Source organism: Anomaloglossus baeobatrachus, chromosome 3 (assembly GCF_048569485.1).
Source record: "Anomaloglossus baeobatrachus isolate aAnoBae1 chromosome 3, aAnoBae1.hap1, whole genome shotgun sequence".
NCBI classification, from domain to species: domain Eukaryota; kingdom Metazoa; phylum Chordata; class Amphibia; order Anura; family Aromobatidae; genus Anomaloglossus; species Anomaloglossus baeobatrachus.
Genome location: NC_134355.1, coordinates 406,698,078 through 406,720,893, shown reverse-complemented (window position 1 = coordinate 406,720,893; position 22,816 = coordinate 406,698,078). Strand labels below are relative to the sequence as shown.

Here is a 22,816-nt window from a genome sequence, read left to right as displayed (position 1 = left end):
TCAATTAGCCCTGAAAAGCATGCTGGCTTAATATTACTCCAGCAGGTCCTGTCACGTTATAACATACAGTCTCTTCTCCAGCAGAATCTCTCCCTAAGCCCTACATTATTTCGGGGTACAGTGCGGCAAACATGGCCTCTCTGGGTCTTATATATACCCAATGATGCTATATGGCCAGCCAATCACAGTAATGCCAATAGCCAAGATGGCTATGGCATTACCATGATTGGCATGCAATCCCTGTATGTTTACTGTCTGGTAAAAAGATGGGAAACACGCAGGACAGGAACTTGAGCATGGTGTCTGAGCAGCAGAATACTCAATAGCGTGTTGAGAGTCGGGAGCATGCCAATTGTCGATTGGGTACTGAGGAGTGCCAAGCAAGTTCACCCTCACTTACATTTAAATATAAAAACATACCTCTTAGTGAGCTGGGCATCTTATTCTGTGCATCCCATAGCTGTGTGTCCTGTTGGGACCTACTCACTTTCAGCCCTTATTCACATTGAGGCTTATTTTAGACCCATGGTAAGGTTTTAATATTAGAGACTGTAGGTACTGTCACAACTGGGTACATCTTGTCGTTGGTGGGATGGCTTTATGCTTTTTCTGATCAAAAACAGTGTTTACTAAGTACCCTTTGTTTATATGCACTATGCTTTTATTTAGTTACAGCAGGGTATATGTTCATAATTTTTCCCTTGTTTTTTCTTTGTCTTATGGCCAGTGTGAACATGAGCTTACAAGCCCCATGTATACCATCTTATACTCCAGCTCACTTTTTTGTTTTTAAGTAGTCTATTGTATTCAGTACAAATAGGATGTGGCCCTTCCTCTCAGTGAGCTGGGCATTTCATTCTGTGCATCCCATGGCTGTGTCCTGTTGGTACCTGGTCACTCTCAGCCCTTATTCACATTGAGGCCTATTTTAGATCCATGGTATGGTTTAATATTAGAGAGTGTAGGTACTGTCCGAACTGGGTTCACCTTGTCAGTAGTGGGATGGTTTTATGCTTTTTTTTTATCCAAAACAGTGTTTACTAAGTACCCTATGTTTATATGCACTATGCTTTTATTTAGTTACAGCAGGGTATATGTTCGTTTGTGCGTCATGTGCAATTTGTTGCCTGTGGCGCACAATGTCGTTAACCCCCGTCACATGTACTTACCTCCCTAACGACGTTGCTGTGGGCGGCGAAAATCCTCTTCTTGAAGGGGGAGGGACGTTCGGCGTCACAGCGATGTCACACAGCGGCCTCCCAATAGAAGCGGAGGGGTTGAGATGAGCGGGACGTAACATCCCGCCCACCTTCTTCCTTCTGCATTGCCGGTGGCCGCAGGTAAGCTGTGTTCGTCATTCCCGAGGTGTCACAAGTAGTGATGTGTGCTGCCTCAGGAACGATGAAAAACTGGCTCACAGAAGGAGGAACGACATTATGAAAATGAACAACGTGTCAATGAGCAACGATAAGGTGAGTATTTTTGCTTGTTAACAGTCGTTCGGAGGCGTCGCATGCAACAACATCTCTAACGATGCCGGATGTGCGTCACAAACTCCGTGACCCCGACAACATATCGTTAAATATATCGTAGCGTGTGACGGGGCCTTTATGCTATGACTAAACTTGTTTGTTAGAAACTTGAAATTGGCAGAAACCATGTCCTCACAATTCAGAATATTTTCAATAAAGTTAAAATAAAGTATCTGATTGATTCTGTATACTGAGAACATTATACATTTAAGGCTGGAGTCACACTAGCGCATGGCATCTCCTCCATTGTCAGTCTGTGCATGTATCGCACTGCAGTCGGATGACATCCGAGTGCAGTCCGATATTTCACTCGCACACATAGACTTGTATGGGTGCGAGTGATCTGAGACTCACAAACAATCTCAGCATGCTGCATTTTTTTCCTCAGTTCGATTAGTGCTAAGGAAAAACTCACAGATTTGAGCTGCACCATTGTATTAAATGGGGCTAGGTGCAATAAGAGATTTTCTTGCATTGCACTTGTGTGAGTTATGCGCCAGTGTGACTCTACCCAAATAAAGATCCTCAGTAGTGATTTCAAAGTAACCAAAACATGATTAAAACCTTGAAATAGCAATTCTAGTTTTTGATCATTCCTAAGTTAAAGATATGCTACTGTTATGTGTCATTAATTATACTTTATGAAACAAAAAGAACAAAGCATCTGAATGTTATATATCGGTGTTAATTGATTGTTGTTTTTTTTTGTGTTTTAGCTCTTTGGTTAATTATTTTATACTTGCCACGATCTCAAGCTATAAATTGTCATAGCTTGAAAGAGAGATGCAGAATGTCTGAAGATGAATGTGCAGGACTTTGGAATACTACAGAGCGGATGTGTGATCTTTCAGGTACAGTAAGTGACAAGCGTCTTACATGATTAACCATTCAAGTATGTTTGAAATAAAAAACTTTCAATTTTTTGCAGTAACTTAATTGAAAGGCATAAAATTTTGCAGGAAAATGTTTGGTAGTTTGGATTCCTTTCACATTCAAAAAACATATTTTTGAACATTTTACACTTTATGATGGTTATATTCATCTTGTAGTTGTTTGGGGTATGTGGTATAGGCTCAGATGGTGAACCCACTTCACATAGGTCAGATGCCAGATGTGATACACAGCCTCAATTCAAAACAAACTATTACCACTTCAATATTAAAAGCAAGCATGTAACCCTAGCATGCGTGACGTCACAAAACTACACTTTTAGGCCCCCGTGCAAATCATATGGAGAAACTCATATAAATAACTTTTACAAGTTTATTTCAAAATTGCAAATTAAGATATGAATAATGCACATTTTAATTATAATTTTTTGCAGAAAACACAAAAAAAATTTTCTCCAAATTTCAAACAAAGATATGAAAAACACACAAGATATATAAATCTAGAGTAAACTAGCTGCAGCTACATTTCTTTTCTAACTTTTTCTTTTCAATTATATTTGTCTTCCAAACAATTTTTACATGTTATCTTTTCTGAAGAATGTCCTTTACAGACATTTTCCCCACAAGTGGTACAATATCGCTCAGTTTTCCTCTTTAAGTTTCTTAGACAAATGAAACAATGCTTTTGTTTTCTTTCTCTTGGCCCTGGAATATCCTAAAACTGTACGCCCCACCGTTTCTTTAGGTTGCTTTGGCAAGCATTTCATGTTGCTTTACTCCATCATTTGAGGCATTGCAAGTTCATGGCAAAGATCCTTTGAGAATAGGCATCTCCAGTCCTTCCTCCTTGCATGGAATTCTGGATGAGTTTCTGTATAAATAATGAATATTTGAAAAAATTACTACAGGCCTACGTCTTGTTTGCCTCTTGCATGAATATTCTTACACCATTTCATCCATTTTTTCTACACTTCCTTTAGTTTTATTGTAATGCAGTATGATTTCTGGTTTCAATTTCCTGTCATTGCTGTCAATACTGCAATCATGATGCATGGTACTGAGTAATATAACGGACTTATCCTTCTTTGCTTTGTAAGATACCAGTGTTGCTTTGTTGTTGAAACCAAAAACACTCTCATAAAGTGCTCGCTGTGGATTGTGTTTCATTGCTTGATGAATTTCTCATCCGTTTGGCTTCCTAGTACCAACAAGTGTAACAGCTTTTTCAAGCATGGAGAACTGGGCCAACGTTTCAGTCGGCTACAGGGTCTATGGTAAGGACGGGCTGCACCTCAATGGGGAGGGTGTAGCTGTGCTGGGGGAGAAAATGGTCAGATGGATGGAGGAGCTTTTAAACTAGGATCTAGAGGAGGGAGGGTAGTGGAGCAAATAATGGGATAGATAGAGCAGATAGAGACAGTGAAACAGTAGGGGTCAATAAAGGATTAGGGGGAGCTGGGACATGCAAGGAATGTAGGGAGGCTAGGCGTAATATTTGTGTTAATAGTATTAAATGTCTACTTGCAAATGCAAGAAGTCTTGCAAACAAAAGGAATGAATTGGAGACTCTTTTGTCAACCATGGATTATGATGTAGTGGGCATTACGGAACCCTGGCTAGATGAAAGCCATGACTGGGTGACAAACTTAGAAGATTATACTACATTCAGGAAGGACAGGAAAGACAAAAGAGGTGGTGGGGTGTGTATATTTATCAAATCTAAACTAAAACCTGTGTTTAATGATGACATTGGGGGGAACTGCAACAATGTAGAGTCAGTATTGGTAAATGTACATGGGGTGGGGAAAAATGCTAATTGAAGTTTGCTATAAGCCTCCTAACATACCTGAACAAATAAAGCTTGAAATGCTGGAACAAATTGAAAAGGCAGCTAATAGTAGTAATAATAATAATAATAATAATAATAATAATAATAATAATAATAATAATTGGGTTCTTATTATGGGGGATTTCAACTATCCAGACATTCAGTGGGACGTAGAATCTTCTGGTTGTGCTAAAAGCTGTGAATTCTTATCTACAATTCAAGACAACTACCTCTCTCAGATGGTAGATGAACCGATCAGGGGAGATAATTTGCTAGATCTGGTCCTGTCAAATAGACCAGATACAATTTCAGATCTTCAGGTCCGTGAGTACTTGGGCAATAGCGATCATAGTATGGTAAGCTTCAGCGTAATATTCAATAGAACATTTAAAAGAGGACATGCTGAAACCTGGAATTTTAGGAAGCTGATTTCAATAAATTAAGGGAAGAGCTTAAATGTGTAGATTGGGATATTGTCATAGTAACTGGGGATACCGAAGATAAACGGGGTAAGTTTAAGGATATACTACTAGAGTCCTGTAAAAAACTTATACCCTCTGGTAATAAAATGTCCAGGAATAAAAAGAAACCACTATGAGTAAATAAGACTGTACAAAGTAAAATAAAACAAAAACAAAAGGCGTTTAAAATCTTAAAGGCTGAGAATACAGAAATAGCATTTCAGAAGTATAAAGATATCAATAGGAAATGCAAAAAAGAAATCAAGCAAGCAAAATTAGCTACTAAAACAAAAATCGCCAAGAACATTAAAATAACTCCCAAAATATTTTATAAATACATTAATACAAAAAGGAAAATAATGGATTGTACCGGCCCCTTAAAATATAATAGCTAGTTAGTTTTAGAGGATAAACAAAAGACTGAGATATTAAACAGGCACTTCTCATCAGTGTTCACCAAGGAGCATACTGTTCCAGGGATAATTCGACAAGTGAAAAATCAAAGCTCACCCCCAGATATAATTAATTTAACACAAGAAGAAGTACGCCTGCGTCTGAGTAAATTAAACATTGACAAATCCCCCGGGCCAGATGGCATTCATCCATGAATATTGAGGGAATTGAGCTCATCTTTTTAGACTCGCTTGTAACAGGGTTGGTGACTCAGGATTGGAGGATTGCTGATGTGGTACCGATATTTAAGAAAGGTCAGAGGGTGGATCCAGGCAACTACCGTCCAGTAAACCTGACATCAGTAATATGCAAAGTTTTTGAGGGCATTTTAAGGGATGACATGCAAAAATATATTGCAGAAAATAATATAATAACTGACAGACAGCATGGATTCATGAAAGATAAGTCATGTCTAACCAACCTGTTGGGGTTCTATGAGGCGGTAAGTGCCAATCTGGATATCGGTAATGCAGCTGATGTCATTTATTTGGACTTTGCAAAGGCATTTGATACTGTACCACATAATAGCCTTATACTAAAGCTCCAGAAGCAAGGACTAGGGGAAACTATATGCAACTGGGTAAAGAATTGGCTAAAGGATAGGAAAAAAAGAGTAGTCATAAATGGTACATTCTCTAAATGGGCTATAGTAAGTAGTGGGGTACCAAAAGGATCTGTGCTAGGACCAATTCTTTTTAATCTCTTTATTAATGACCTTGTGGATGGGATTGATAGTAAAGTGTCAGTCTTTGCTGATGACCCCAAACTATGTAGGACATTAAAAACTGATCTTGATAGTACAATATTACAAAAATATCTAGATAAGATGTCAGAATGGGAAGATACTTGGCAAATGAGATTTAGTGTTGATAAATGTAAAGTAATGCACCTAGGATGGAGTAATCCTATAACTGCGTATACATTAAATGGAAGTAAACTCGGGACTACAGAACAGGAGAAGGACTTGGGTATTCTCATTACAAATAAGCTGAGCAGCAGCACTCAATGTCAAGCAGCAGCTGCTAAAGCAAATAAGATTGTAGGGTGTATAAAAAGAGAGATTAGATCCCGGGATCTCAACGTATTGTTACCCCTCTATAAATCACTTATAAGGCCACATCTGGAATATGGGATCCAGTTTTGGGCTCCACATTTTAAGAAGAACATACAGAAGTTAGAATCAGTTCAAAGTAGGCTAACTAGACTACTACAAGGAATGGAAGGCCTCCCATATGATAACAGGTTGAAAAAGATAGATATGTTTAGCTTAGAAAAAAGACGTCTCAGAGGAGATCTCATTTATATGTATAAATACATGTGTGGTCAATATAAAGGACTGGCACATGACTTATTTCTTCCAAAGACAGTACTAAGGACCAGGGGGCATACACTGCAAATGGAAGAAAAGCAATTCCGGCAGCTAAATAGGAAAAGGTTCTTTACAGTTAGAGCAGTCAGACTGTGGAATGCCCTACCACAAGAGGTAGTAATGGCAGACACTATAACAGCTTTTAAAAAAGGGCTGGATGATTTCCTCAGTACACACAACATTGTTGGTTATAAGTGACTTAGGGACAAAATGTAGAATTGGTGGAGGAAGGTTGAACTAGATGGACCTAGGTCTTTTTTCAACCTATGTAACTATGTAACTTTGTAATAAGCAGAAAATTGTCCAGTGCAACATTGGTAAAATAATTGACCATAGTAATGTTTCTACCTGAATTGTATATTGGTACAGCAAGTTTTTTCACAATCTCAAACCCTAGATATTTCTGTTCTGGTGCATAAACTGCCACAGTAGATAAGCCAATTTATGCCATAATAATTAGCAGAGTCACACATCCAAAACATTTTTATTCCATACTTGGCTGGTTTACTGGGCATGTATTGTATGAACTTGCAACATCCTCTGAGGGGTACAAGTTGCTCATCTACTTTAACATTAGTACTAGGATTGTAAAGTTTGGTGCAATTTTTGATAAATATTTTCCAGATATAACTGATAGGGGCTAATTTGTCTGTTTGGAACCTCGCTGCACGAGTTTGCTTATCATCAAATTGAATGTTTCTTCTAATTTCCTCATATCTGTCCACTGCCATTGTCACTTTATAGTGTGAATCAGAAATAATTCTATGATTGGAACATCATACGATTTTTGACTCCCTGCCAGCTGTAAAAGTCTAATATATGCATAAAGTTCCTCTTTTGATATATTTTTCCAGGATTATTTTTTGCAGTAACGATACGTCTTCCTTCTAGGTTTAAACATAAAAGGACCTTTTCTGCAATATCGTCAGAAAAAAAGTACAGAATATGTCTTTAGGGGAAAAGTACCTGGTAATTCCCACAGCTCCTTCAGCATATCTCACAATATTATGTATTAGTGTATGTCGGACTAATGAAGGATTACTGTCTTAAAAAACATTTGTTTTGGATGTTCTACTTATGACTTCTTCAGGATCCACTGGATCCACTTCTTCATCATCAGAAGAATCACTGGGTGAGGATGTTTGATTAGCTGGTGGCAGGTACTCTTCATTGGACAAAGATAGTACACTTTCATCATCACTTTGAAACATACTGTAATTGCTTCAATCTCTTGGTCAGTCAGACACTTGGAGGAAGACTGTGCCATTGCTGACTAGATGTTAGCAAACTAAAGAAAAAACAATGAACACAATCAGGGTTGTCCACTATTTGCTTGTGTTTGACACACTGTAAGGGTAAAGTGTCCCCTTCCTACTCTCACCCTCAGCAGCTCTTACCTTTTACACTTTCTTTTAGGTGGTGTACAATTCTCTTGATTATTGTGGCTCACAAGCTCTACTCTTTCCAAGCTTCTTATAGAAACAAAGAGACAGAAAATGAGTCACACATCCTCCCAACATCATATCATCACAGGTCCTACAGCAATTAGCTCACAGTGCATATTGTCCTCAGTACTCTCTACATAGCTCATTACTGTGTTCGGAAGAACCTGAGATAATGTCTTGGCCTTATCACTCCCTCTCAAAATCATATGACATTTTCACATTACATTATCCATCCCCCGCCCCCTCAACCAGCAACCCTGACTACAAATAAACTAACTTGAGACACAAACACTGCTGAGTACATGATAAAATAGCATGGGCCTTAAAGGCCCCCATTCTGTACAGATGTAGTTTCCTCAAAATAGCATTGTTACACCAAAATGCCTATCAAAAAAATTATATGAACAACTGGATATTACCGACAATGACTCGTACTTGAGGAATACCTAGAGTTTTAAAATTCTAACTACAGTCATATGAAAAAGTTTGGGGACCCCTATTAATGTTAACCTTTTTTCTTTATAACACTTTGGGTTTTTACAACAGCTATTTCAGTTTCATATATCTAATAACTGATGGACTCAGTAATATTTCTGGATTGAAATGAGGTTTATTGTACTAACAGAAAATGTGCAATCCGCATTTAAACAAAATTTGACCGGTGCAAAAATATGGGCACCTCAACATAAAAGTGACATTAATATTTTGTAGATCCTCCTTTTGCAAAAATAACAGCCTCTAGTCACTTCCTGTAGCTTTTAATGAGTTCCTTTATCCTGGATGAAGGTATATTTGACCATTCCTGTTTACAAAACGATTCCAGGAATGGAATGGAGGAATGGTGGCCTAGGTTTACCGAATATTTACGCTTATTATTTAACTAGTCTCATCCAACAGACCCAAAATAGTCTAAATACAGAATTTAAAAATAGTTGGGTACATATAGAAAAACATTATAATCGAAACATTCCCAAATCAGATATCATTTTGGCCCAACTTTTAAACACACAAAAAACATTAACTAAATTTCAAACAAGTAAAGCAGAACTATGGGCATGGAAATCCCTATTAAAAACATTGATGAAAGATAATGTACCTTTGGAGTATATTAAATGTTGCCCAATTGAAACAATACAATTTCTGACTCCCAAAATGAACATAATAAAATGGAAACAATACAACATAAACAATTTTCTTGACCTAATAGAAAATAACAAAATCTTGCCCTTCAAAAACATACAAAGTAAATTCAACATCCCAAATAAAGAGAAAAAAAATTGGTACCGTATAGAAAATTTTCTTACAAACAAAAAACCTAGATTTCAGCTTCCTAAACCGCTAATAAATTTATTGAATAATCCACTAAACCAAATTATTTGGAAAACCAGTAATATATATTCCTTGCTAAATGAAGATTATGAATTTGAGAAAAAGCTAAACCTAAATAATTGGGAGAAAGATTTGCCCAAGGAATTCCCTATAAGTACATGGAAACAAGCTCTGGAAACAACTTCTGCAACTGCAACCTGTGCTTCTCTTCAGGAGACATATTATAAAGTGTATTCCAGATGGTACTATACCCCTCTAAAGTTGTGCTTTCTGCTGAAAACTCACCACTATGTTGGAGAGGTTGCGGGAAAAATGGATCCTTTATCCACATTTTCTGTGGATGTCCTTTACTTAAACCCTTATGGAAGAAAGTCAGAGACCTCTTAAAGCAATTAACTACAAAAGATATAAATCTTACTCCAGAATTGGTTATTCTTTCCATAGGGTTAGAAGAATATGAGAAAAAGTATAGATACATTGTCTGTCACATTTTCTTAGTTATTAAGAATTTATTAGCAGCCAACTGGAGAGAAGAAAGAATACCATCTATTTCAGAAGTTACGGACAGGGTTTCAGCTCATAATTTATATGAGTATAATATTGCGTTAAAAGAAAAAAACTATCAAAGATATAAAATAAGATGGTCTCTTTGGTCCCAGAAATACATGCCAAACCTTGTTTTGACTTAGTTCCTTGACATTATCTAAATAATATAAATGTAATATGTTATTTCCGAATGTGTTCATATACTGTGCTAAATGAATATGAGTTTATAATCTTGCTTGACTTTGAAACTTAACGAATTGCCTCAACGTCTTCCTTCTTCCCTTTCTCCTCCCCCTTTATATTCCCTAACTCCTTCCATTCCCACTTCCCCTCCAATACCCCTTCCCATCCACTTTTAGCCTACCCTTTCTTCCCTTCCTCTTCCCCTTCTTTGTTATTTCAACAATATTTTTAAGAATGCATTTTAAAAACTTCAATTACCCCCTCCCCTGTTATTGTAAACCCCTTAAAATGTATTAAAGTATACAAATCAGAGACGCCAGTGGGCAACGAAAGCAGTATATGGATCAGGGATAATAAGCGGCCCTTGAAGAACAGCCACAGGAGCAGTTAAAGTTGCAAGGAGACTCATGACCACTCATAGCCATTCCAATACTTGACATGGCAGGGGCCGTTTGAGCAAAGTATTCCGTAAGCCGAGCCCGATTGAACGGGCCAAGGCTTGTACCGAATCTGAAACTGGCAAACGCAAGCCGAATAGGTACGCTCATCTCTAATTATGGCTAAAAAGTTCAATTTTAGTTTCGTCAGACAACAGGACATTTCTTTCTTCCTGTGTGCATTTGCAATCACTAATCTGGCTTTTTATGTTTGATTTTGACTAATGGTTTCTTAAGCTGGTGTCACACATAACGACGACGACAACGACGTCGCTGCTACGTCACCATTTTCTGTGACGTTGCAGCGACGTCCCGTCGCTGTCGCTGTGTGTGACATCCAGCAACGACCTGGCCCCTGCTGTGAGGTCGCCGGTCGTTGCTGAATGTCCAGCTTCATTTTTTGGTCGTCACTCTCCCGCTGTGACACACACATCGCTGTGTGTGACAGCGAGAGAGCGATGAAATGAAGCGATCAGGAGCCGGCACTGGCAGCTGCGGTAAGCTGTAACCAGCGTAAACATCGGGTAACCAAGGGAAGACCTTTCCCTAGTTACCCGATGTTTACGCTGGTTACCGGCCTCCGCTCTTGCTGCCAGTGCCGGCTCCTGCACTGTGACATGTGGCTGCAGTATGCATCGGGTAATTAACCCGATGTATACTGTAGCAAGGAGAGCAAGGAGCCAGCGCTAAGCAGTGCGCGCGGCTCCTTGCTCTCTGCATTGTGACATGTAGCTGCAGCACACATCGGGTTAATTAACCCGATGTGTACTGTACCTAGGAGAGCAAGGAGCCAGCGCTAAGCGCGGCTCCCTGCTCTCTGCACATGTAGCACAGCGACGTTATGATCGCTGCTTCTGCTGTGTTTGACAGCTAAGCAGCGATCATAACAGCGACTTACAAGGTCGCTGTTACGTCACCAAAAATGGTGACGTAACAGCGACGTCGTTGTCGCTGTCGCTTAGTGTGACACCAGCTTTACTGGCGAGTGGCTTTTCAGCTCATGTTGATACAGTACTTGTTTCAATGTGGATAATGACATAGTCTTATCTTCTTCTGCCAGCTTCTTCCCAAGGTCTTTTGCTTTCTTTCTTGGGTTGATATGCACCTGTCTGACAACAAAGCATGTTCATCTCTGGAACACAGAACAAGTCTCCTTCCTGAGCGGTATGATGGCTGGACATTCCCATCTTGTTTGTACTTGCGAATAATTGTTTATACAGTTGAATGAGGCACCTTCAGCTATCTAGAAATTGCACCCAAGTTTTGACTTTGCAGAAAGTAATAAAACTGCCTTAAAATATTCTCTCTCTCCTTATTCTGGAATTTGGCAAACATAAATAATTTTGGTAATCCTTATTGATCTAAAATGGCAAAGGTTTATTTTGATTTTATGTCAGATAGTGAGAAAAACATGCATATGTGTCTTTTTAGATATAGTTAAAACCAAAAGTGCTGGAGAGTACTGGAGTAGCCAGCAATAAGTCTGGATCTAAATCCCATTGAACACCTGTGGAGATATTTTAAAACTGCTGTTGGGAGAAGGTGCCTTTCAAATATGAGAGACCTGGAGCAGTTTGCAAAAGAAGAGTGGTCCAGAATTCCAGATGAGTGTTGTAAGAAGTTTATGGATGGTCATAGGAAGTGATTGCTTGCAATTATTTATTCCAAAAGCTGGGCAACCAAAAATTAAGTTTAAAGAGCCAACAACTTTATCTATCCCATTTTTTGGAGTTTTGTATGAAATTATGTCCTATTTCCATTTTTAGATATTTTTTTTTTGTGTTGTTCCAATACACACACAAAGGAAATAAATGTTTATTACAAAAAGTGTAATAATGTTCTCTGATAAATACTTAACTTTCTGGAAAAATTTCAAGGTTGCCAACAAGGGCAGCCATCAGGTCATCACTGCCCTTACTGGTGTATGGGACCCATAGAGTCGAAGCAAAGAGGGGGGCCTAGCTGCTCATAGAAAGCTGCCCTCTACCATTTTCCTCTGCACTGATCCATGGAGGAAACCCTGATGGAACTAGGGCCCGCAATCCTCTGCATCGGTAGCACATGTGCCATCCTAGAGTCTGACTTAGTCCTGGCCTCCACAAGCTTCACAAGCAATTGTCCACAAGTTGGTCAAAAAGTGATTCTTCCCTGTAATTGCATTGATAAGGGCACAGCAATGTTATGGGACACATGCTGGTATAAGACGGGGAAGTCAAACTGAAAAATTGTGGCTGCTGGGGACCGAGTACCACAGCATGGTAGTGCCGCTTGATGGCCCTCCAAAATGTATAAATGAGGCCACCTAGTGGCCCTGCAAAATTTATAAGAGGTACGCCTGATGGCCCTCCCAAATTTATTGAGTGCCACGTCATGGTTCTTTAAAAATTTTCAGCGAGAGCCGCATGGTGACCCAGTTGGTATAATGGATGAGGGGGACAAGTAGAAGAAGAAACCATGGGGTTTTGTGTTAACTTATATACAATATAAATGTGTTTTCTGGAAGAAATACTTAAGTTTCTGGAACAATTTCAAGGAGGCCAACACTTCCGGGCATGACTGTATGCTAATTAAAATTATCTACCAGTTTGCGTTTGTAACTAATAGGTATCCTGATTCTGCATTCATACTTCTTTTTAACTGTTCTCTAATTTTAGCAGAGGAAAGTTAATAGAAACTAGATGACAAGCAGAAGAAAGTATCAGACTGCAAGTCTGCAGGATTAAACTATGTAGACTTGGGTCACTGCCTATTACCACGGAAATGGATAGGTTAACATAAAAGCTAAATAAGGAAAACAGGAGAATAATTTTAACTCCTTAAGTATTGGGCGAGTTTTCATTTTTTGCGCTTTTGTTTTTTCCTCCCCATAATTGAAGAGCCATAACTTTTTGCTTTTCTCATTGATAAAGTGGTTTAAGGGCTTGTTTTTTTGCAAGATGAGTTGTACTTTTAAATTACAGCATTCATTTTATTATATGATGTAATCAGTGGCGTAGCTAGTGGTTCAGCTCGTGGAGGGGGGGGGCAAAACATCTGAATGGGTCCCTAACTAGGTAACAACTATAGTAGCACTCCTTAATAATGGGTATAAAGGAATCTCAGCAGATGACCACGCTGTTACTGAACATAGATCTACACAAAGGCCAACACTGATATTACTGCCATATGGTGACCATATAGCGGTAGATATCAGTCCTGCAGTACATGTGAGAGATTATAGTACAGTTATAGGTGGTGACTTACAGCTAATGTTCTTTCTGATGGAGTCATTCACTTTTCTCATCTTTTCTTGCCCAGCCCGACATGACGACTTCTCCAGCCAGGACTCATCTGCAGAGATTACAACAAAGACTAATCTGACTTCACACATTTCCAGCCTTGACCCCATCTATTCCTGACTTGTACAAACCCCTCATCCTCCTGATACCCCAATACTGAGCCACTGCTGCTATATGTGGCCCTATTACTGCACCTTCTGCATGTGCTCCTCTTACCTCCCCACATATTATTGCGACCGCTGAACCCCGACATGGTAGATGGTAAAATTGGCCTCTCAAAATTATTATTGCCCTTGGTAAGTACCCTAGAAAGGCATCCAAATTTTGCCCCTGGAATGTAATAATGCCCCCAGTTTGCCTGTGATGGTCACAATACCCTGAGTGCCCCTATAACAATAATGCTTCTTAAGTGTCCACTACTTAACATTTAACAATGTCTCCTGGGTCTCCCAGGTACAGCTCCCTATACACAGTATGATGAGCTCCATCGCTCTCTATACAGAGTATGATGTTCCCATAGTTCTCTATACACTGTATGATGTCCCCACAGCTCCCTATACACAGTGTAATGGGCCCACAGCTCCCTATACAGTGTAATGAGCCCACAGCTCCCTATATACATTATAATGACCCCACAGCTCCCCTATACGCAGTGTAATGGGTCCACAGCTCCCTATACAGTGTAATGAGCCCACACTTCCCCTATACAGTGTATTGAGCCCACAGCCCCCTATATACATTATAATGAGCCCACAGCTCCCCTATACACAGTATGATAGGCCCACATCTCTTCTATACACAGTATGATGGGCCCACAGCTCGCTATACAGTTTAACCTTCGTCCGGCTGAATAGGTACAATTGTAACTATTCCCTTTTTAAATTGCAATAATTTTTTTTTCGAAGAGCCGTAGAGGGCTGAATTTTCGTGACATCTCAGCAGTTTTGGTCCAGAATATATTGGCCAAATTTCAATAAAATATCTCCACCCCCTTCCGAGATAAGGGGTCGAGAAATATTGGCAAAATTATGCAGCCTGACAAAGGTTAATGGACACCTCCCCTATACACAGTCTAATGGGCCCATAACTCCCCTATACACAGTATAAGGGGCCCACAGCTCCTCTATACACAGTAAAATGGTTCCACAGCTCCCATATATAAATTATAATGGGACCACAACTCCCCTATACACATTATAATGGGCCCACAACTCCCCTATACAAGGTATAATGAGCCCTCAGCTCCTCTATACACAGTATAATGGGCCCACCACTCCCCTATACACAGTATGATAGGCCCACAGCTCCCCTATACACAGTATGATGCCTCTACACCTCCCCTATACACAGCATGATAGGACCCAGCTCTGCTATACACAGTATGATAGGCCCAAACTTCCCTATACACATAATGATGGGTCCACACCTACCCTATACACAGTATAATGGACCCACAGCTCCACTATACACAGTATGATAGGCCCATACGTCCCCTAGACACAGTATAATAGGCCCACACATACCATATACATAGTATGATAGGCCCACCTCATCCTTATACACAGTATGATAGGCCCACAGCTCTGCTATACACAGTATGATGGGTCCACATTTCCCCTATACACAGTATGATTGGCCCACACTACATGTTATCAGGCCCTTATAATATATAGCCCCCTTGCCCACACACACATGCCAGTATATACATGTAATCAGGCCTTTATATTATACAGCTCCCCCCCACACACACATCCCTTCAGTACATACATGATGTTATCAGGCCTTTATAATATACAGCTCCCCTCCCCACCACACACACACACATCCCCTCAGTACATACATGATGTTATCAGGCCTTTATAATATACTGCTCCCCTCCGCCGCACACACACAGCCCCTCAATACATACATGATGTTATCAGGCCTTTATAATATACAGCCCCCATTCCCCCCCACAAACACACACATCCCCCTCAGTATATACATGATGTTATCAGGCTTTTATAATATATAGCCCCCATCCCCCCTCACACACACACACACATACAGACACAATGGAGGGAGAAGGAGGCAGAGCCGGCACTGAGCACCGCACAGGTCCTGGAGAAACATCAGCAGGGAATCCTCTGCAAACAGTGCGCTGTGTGATTAGACCTAAACCTCGTGACACGGCCAAGCCACTGTATTTAAAGGTGCAGTGTCACTGATACAGGTCATAGTATTGTAGCTCCGAGTGGACCCCCTCTGAGCACTGGGCCCGAGGCGACCGCACCCTCTGCCCCCCCTCCCGCTAGCTACGCTACTGGATGTAATGCTAAGTGGGAAAAAAATTTCAAGTATGGCAAAATAGCAAAAAAAGGGTAAATCTGCATTTGTTTTTTTCAGTGTTTTTTTTTTACCATAAAACTGACCTTACAGCATGATTATATAGGTCTGTTTGATTAATATTATTGATTTTATGCACCATGAGTTGTGGTTTTTATTGATATTATATTTATTCAATGGTTTGATTGCCTTTTGTTACATTTTTTTCTGTTGTTGCTAGTTGTCATGACAACACGTCAGTGTTTCAAGATCGCGCCGATGAGGGGTCACAAGAGCATGCCCCCCCATCAACGCACTTTAAATGCAGCTGTCAAAGATTGACATTTAACAGGTCAACAGCTGCGGATGGAGCGTGAGCCCGCATCAATGGCAGAGAGATGACTCATGCCGTATATATATAGCACATCATATTAAGGGGTTAGCTATATATATATTTTTTTAATTCTAGCTATACTGTATAGTAAGACAAAAAAAAAATTATATCCTTTAATGCATTATTTTCTCTTCTTTATGGGAGTATATGACATACACAGCAAGCCCAATTTATAGTATTAATACATTCAGTATGACAAATGTTAAAACTATTTGTGTATGTTGTAATATAAATGTCCTACCCAGGCCTGAGTGTTGTTGATTTTATGCTTCAGCGCAGGCATCAATCCCTTTTTATCAATAATCGGTGTTTGCTTTTGATATTTATTCAGCTGTCTGTAGAGAACAATATTGGTGTTCATCCATTATCCTTATTTTTATTTGGATCCTCAAAGCTTTATAATAGAAATCTGCTTCAATAGTTAGAATAAAAAGCAACAGCATATTAATATTTGCATGAAATAAGCACACAAACTGCTATTTTCATATGGTTTCTATCATGCAGAACAAAATATAATTTTGCTTTAGATGATAAAAAGTCACTAAAACTGAATATTTTAAACAAATTTAAACTATCATAAAATAAACCAAAGCCACACCTTACTAATTTTAATTCTGCATCTGTACTATGTTGTCTATGTTTACTTTGTATTTCACTATTTGCACAGTAATGTTCTTGAAAAGTCATTGTGTTAACATACCATGCCCAAAAGTTTCAAAAATTAAATATTTTCAGAGAAGTAAAATCATAAAATCAAGAATCATTTGCATGTTGAAAATTCTGCTACGAATGGCTATGATCTATTTCAGAATGTCACATCTACAAAGGAAGACTACAAACAAAATTTGACAATTGGCCTTCAAAGGAGTCTGTCATCTCCAAAAATCAAAAGAAGCTACTTAAATATTTAGTTAGAGGACTAAAGGGGGCTTTACACGCACGACATCGCTAACAAGATGTCGTTGGGGTCACGGAATTCGTAACGCACATCCGGCCTCGTTAGCAACGTCATTACGTGTGAAACGTACAAATGACGGCTAGCGATCAAAATTACTCACCTAATCGTTGATCGCTGATACGTCGTTCTAATCCCAAATATCGTTGCTGTTGCATGACGCAGGTTGTTTGTCGTTCCTGAGGCAGCACACATCGCTACGTGTGACACCCCAGGAACGAGGAACAACACCGTACCTGCATCGTCTTTCTTTCGGCTGCTCTCTGCCCCCCGCTTCTTTTGGACGGCTGCCATGTGACGTTGCTGTGACGCCGCACGAACTGCCCCCTTAAAAGGAGGCAGTTCGCCGGCCACAGCGACGTCGCTAGGTAAGTATGTGTGACGGGGACCAACGATATTGTTTGCCCATGACGCACAACCGACGGGGGATGGTGCGATCGGCAGCGACATCGCTAGCGATGTTGCTGCGTGTAAAGTGGCCTTTAGTCCTTATAAAAATCATAGCAGTGCACATTTTGATGTATTAGTGACAAATAATTTGACTTTTGGTTTATATGCAAAGAAAACACTTCTGTGCATTAATTCCATAAACAAGGCCTCAGTGTATCATTACACCCTCTAATTTGCTGATGGATAATTTGCCTTGATCTTGATTGACAATGCCAACTATTCAACATCACCCAAATTCATTAATAGCGATGATCGAATACCTGAAATATCCGGCTTCGTAAATATTTGCCAAATACGTTGCTGCTATTCGACTATTCGCGAATATTCGATGCGCAATGGAAGTCTAAGGGAAGCCCAAAGAACAACTATTCGGGCTTCCCATAGACTTACATTGCGCATCGAATATTCGCATAGCGGTGACCTATTTGTCGGATACTCGCGAAGCCGAATATTTGAGGTACTTGATCATCCTATTCATTAACCATTCCTGCACGTACACATTGACACCAGGGGTCCGCATGCATTGTAAGTATGGGCGGGCAGTCTAGATGCAGATGTGCACTGATTCCGGTGTCCTGTCTTTGGTCACCGCTCACTAAACTGATACACCGATGAGTGCAGTGACCAACCAGGTTCAGAGAGAAGCCAGGGTTCAGAGCGCTTAAACACTGACACTGTGTGTGCGCTGCTGTGCTGCACGTGTCAGTGCACATGAGCAGCAATATGGATTGACAAATATCATACATCAAAGAAAGTGTTCAACGTGCTCTAATTTTCAAATGAGATAAAAGTTAATTTAAAATCATGTAGTTCTCCTGATGTATGTAACCCCATCACCACCTGCTTTTAATTTACAGTGCACACAGAAAGCTTTTTAATCAGTCGTATATGTACAATTGTACAGAGCTCCGCATTCAGAAAACTGGTACATCTGCAGCAGAGAGAACAGTGAATTTAATAAAATGACCTCATGCAGCTCAGTAAGTGACACATCGCTGGAATCAGGTTCTCTGTCCCTACATCATGCTGCTTGCAGAATACAGCAAAAACCTGAACTTCTCTATGGCATTTGTTTTTCTTCTTCTATGACTGACGTTCTGCGGTACCCGCCCTGCTGGTTAAATGTAAAAATATATTCCTTGATTACCAGACAGAATATCTTTTAAAAGAAGGGAAAAAAAAAGGAAATACTGTCCAATGATCAGAGAAACATCATCCATTATGCAGCAAGTTGGCTTTTTGGCTTGTTTTGGATAATTTAATGAAAAGCCTCCATTACGCGGGATTATGATTTTTCTTCACAGCTCCCATTAAACTGTTGATGTTGTTGCATGCCATAAGATTGCCCTCCATGAAAAAGTGCTAGACAAGATATTTATCACAATTGTAGAACAAAGAGATCAGAACATTGCCTGCTCGGAGATTCCACTATTATGGCCTGGAACCTAAGAGCTCAGTCTTAAGGGTACTTTACATGCTGCGATATCGGTACCGATATCGCTAGCGAGCGTACCCGCCCCAGTCGTTTGTGTGACACGGGCAAATCGTTGCCTGCGGCGCACAACATCGCTTACACCCGTCACACATACTTACCTGCCTAGCGATGTCGCTGTGACCGGCGAACCACCTCCTTTCTAAGGGGGTGGTTCGTTCGGCGTCATAGCGACGTCACTAAGTGGCCGCCCAATAGCAGAGGAGGGGCGGAGATGAGCGGGCAAAACATCCTGCCCACCTTCTTCCTTCCTCATTGCCGGCGGGACGCAGGTACAGTGAGTTTCCTCGTTCCTGCGGTGTCACACATAGCGATGTGTGCTGCCGCAGCAACGACAAACAACCTTGCTACTCACCTGTCAACGATTTTTGGTGTTGGATCGAACTCATCAATACCAACGATTTTTACCTCTTTTGTGATCGTTTAAGGTCGCTCAGAGGTGTTACATGCTGCGATGTCGCTAACGACGCCGGATGTGTGTCACAAACACCGTGACCCCGATGATATATCGTTAGCGCAGCGTGTAATGTAAAGCACCCTTTAGGCTATGTGTGTAATTTCATGCACTTTCACTGCATAGTGCACTGCAACATAAACGCATGCATCCTGCGTCCCCTGCACACTCTATGAAGATTGTGCATAATCCCTCCGCACGTTGTGATTGAGAGCGCAGCAATTTTATGCTGAAATTTTGATACAAATCGCTGCGCTCAAAAAAGTAACATGTCACTTCTTTCGTGTGCCTTGGATGCTGCTCCCACTCTGTCTATGGGAGAGGCAGCATCCAGAGCGCATGAAATCAGCATCTATTCGGCAGACACTATGCATCCATTACGCAGTGTTTCTGAAGCGATTTGAAGCGCACATGTGCTGCCAAATCGCTGCAGATTTTTCAGCATGGACACTATGCAATGTGCGCACATAGCCTTACTCTTAGGGCTCATGCGCATGTTGCATCCTGGCCAGTGCAGAAATAAATTCACCCTCTGGTAGACTTGACGCTGCGTATTGACAAAAAGAATGCATCCAAAACGCATGTATTTTGGATGCATTTTGCATGCATTTTCCATGCATTTTGGATGCATTTTTTTCAGTGCGGTTCCCAGGCAATTCAGCTCTGCTACATGCCCACTGACAGAAGACACAGACAGAGCTGGGCGATGAGAATGAACTCGGATGAACTGCACCCGACTTCATTGTTATCCCGCGGCTCTGTCTCTGTGTACTGTCATGAACTCAGATGAACCTCCGAGGTCAGTGCCAGGACACAGGAGTCTGCAGCAGTGACTTCAGTGCTTCATCCAGGTTCACTGTCATTGCGCGGCTCTCTCTCTCTGTGCCGTAGCTTGATTTACGGTCACACGTCAAGGACTCACCTGTGATTGCAAATCCCCTGAGTGACTGCAGTGAGCCGCGCAATCAGCTGTGCTTTCACTCAGGTTACTCGCAGCCACAGCTACAGTCCTCCACCTGAGAGCGGTGACCGCAAGTAACCTCAGTGACAGCACAGCTGATCGCACGACTCACTTCAGTTGCTGCATGGAGCTAACAGGAGCAGCGGTGTTCTACTGCCGCTCCTGTCAGCTTCCAATGTAGCAGAGCTGAAAGCGTCGTGGGACCTTGTGTGGATTACGTCGGACCTGGAGGTGTTTTTGAGGGGTTAATAAAGTGGTGAAAGAGGGTGTTTTTTTGTCTTTCATTACAAATAAAGGATTTTTTTGGATGTGTGTGTTTATTTTCTTTAACTTACAGGTTAATCATGGAAACTATCTCGGGGAGATGGCTGCCATGATTAACCTAGAATTTAGCTATGAGCTGTTGCCATTAACTCCTTATTACCCCATTTGCCACTGCACCAGGGCAATTCGGGATGAGCCGGGTAGAGTCCCAGGACTGTCGCATCTAATGGATGCGGCAGTTCTGGGCGGCTGCTGGCTGATATTTTTAGGCTGGGGGCTCCCCATAACGTGGAGCTCCCCATCCTGAGAATACCAGCCTTCAGCCATGTGGCTTTAACCTGGCTGGTATCCAAATTGAAAGGGGGGGGCTGCACGTCATTGTTTTTTAATTTATTTATTCATTTTTTTACTGCTCGATATAGACACGCCCACCGGCGGCTGTGATTGGTTGCAGTGAGACAGCTGTCACTCAGTGTGGGGGCGTGTCTGACTGAAACCAATCATAGGCGCCGGTGGGTGGGGGAAGAAGGGAATACGAGATGGATTAATGAGCGGGTGGAATTTTCAAAAGAGGAGAAGCCGCCACAGTGTGAACGCCGTGCAGCGCCACACCGGTGATCATGGATCGGTGAGTATGAGAGATGGGGTGGGAGGGAGAGACCGACATGGACAGAGAGAGAAGAGAGAGAGACTGAAAGAACTGCATCTGTTATGTCAAATAAACATGCGGATCGCAACAAAAATGCAGTGCAAACACACTGCTTAGCATTTTGGTAGCGTTTTTCTACAACTCATTGATTTCAATGGGTGTAGAACGCTGCCAAAACGGACAAAAGAATTGACATGCTGCTTTTTTAAACGCAAAGATTTTGTCAAATTTTTGACAATCAAAGCGCTGCATTTAAAAAAGCATTGTGCGCACGGATTTTGCATGATTCTCATAGACTTTGCTGGGGAAGCAGAATGCATGCATTTTAACAATGTGATGCTGCAGCTCAAAACGCTACAGAAACGCATAAAAAATGCAACGTGCACACGAGCCCTAAGTCAGATACAAATCTCTAACAAGAGCGTTCAGTTTACTTTTGGTTATAAGGTGTGATTAAGTTGAGGTTGCTGACAGAAAGTCTGGGTCATGAGAGGAAGATGCTTCATGACATCAAGTACCCTCTTCTTCCTCCCTTCACTTGACTGAAAATATTTCTGGTGCTTTTGAAACTGGCAGTAGTTCTTTATATGGTCTTGGGAGTATTACAGATGAACCCAACTCTTGTACTGATCTCCTAATTTGCACCCAAACTATAGGTTTATATGATTTCCCTATCATGGTAGTCAAGTTTCAACTTTGTGATGCAAAAGTGAATTCCCGTATAAGGCTATGTGCGCACTAGAAAGTGCCTTTTTCTAAAGAAAAAAACGGACCCTCTGAAAGAATCTGCACCCGCGGTAAAAACCGCGGTAAAACCGCACCCGCATTTTTGCCACGATTTGCCACAGTTTGTGCAAATTGGTCCCCGCACTTTTTTCCATTATCTATAGTAAAAAACGCAGGTACCTGCGTAAAAGAAGTGACATGCTCATTTATTCCGCAGTGGAAAATCCGCGGGTAAATCCGCAGGTATAAAAAAACTGCAGTGTGCGCACAGCATTTTTTGAAACCCATAGGATTTGCTGGGGAATGACTGCAGCAATGTTAGACACATTTTCTGCAACAATTCCACGGCAAATCTGGGGCAAAATCCTCGTATATCCACAGCGTGCGCAAAGGGACTAAGTAGCAAAAGCTATCTG

At 40.9% G+C, this 22,816-nt stretch overlaps 1 protein-coding gene across 1 annotated transcript in view; it reads left to right on the top strand.

Moving 5' to 3' along the window:
- Positions 1–2,304: 2,304 nt before the first annotated feature.
- The window catches only part of GFRAL (GDNF family receptor alpha like), a 122,659-nt gene continuing 102,147 nt past the window's right edge, over positions 2,305–22,816 (top strand). The window contains exon 1 of the mRNA XM_075338450.1: positions 2,305–2,383. Within this exon, the coding sequence (XP_075194565.1) occupies positions 2,323–2,383 (61 nt within the window). The 5' untranslated portion in view covers positions 2,305–2,322. The remainder of the gene's footprint in view (positions 2,384–22,816) is intronic.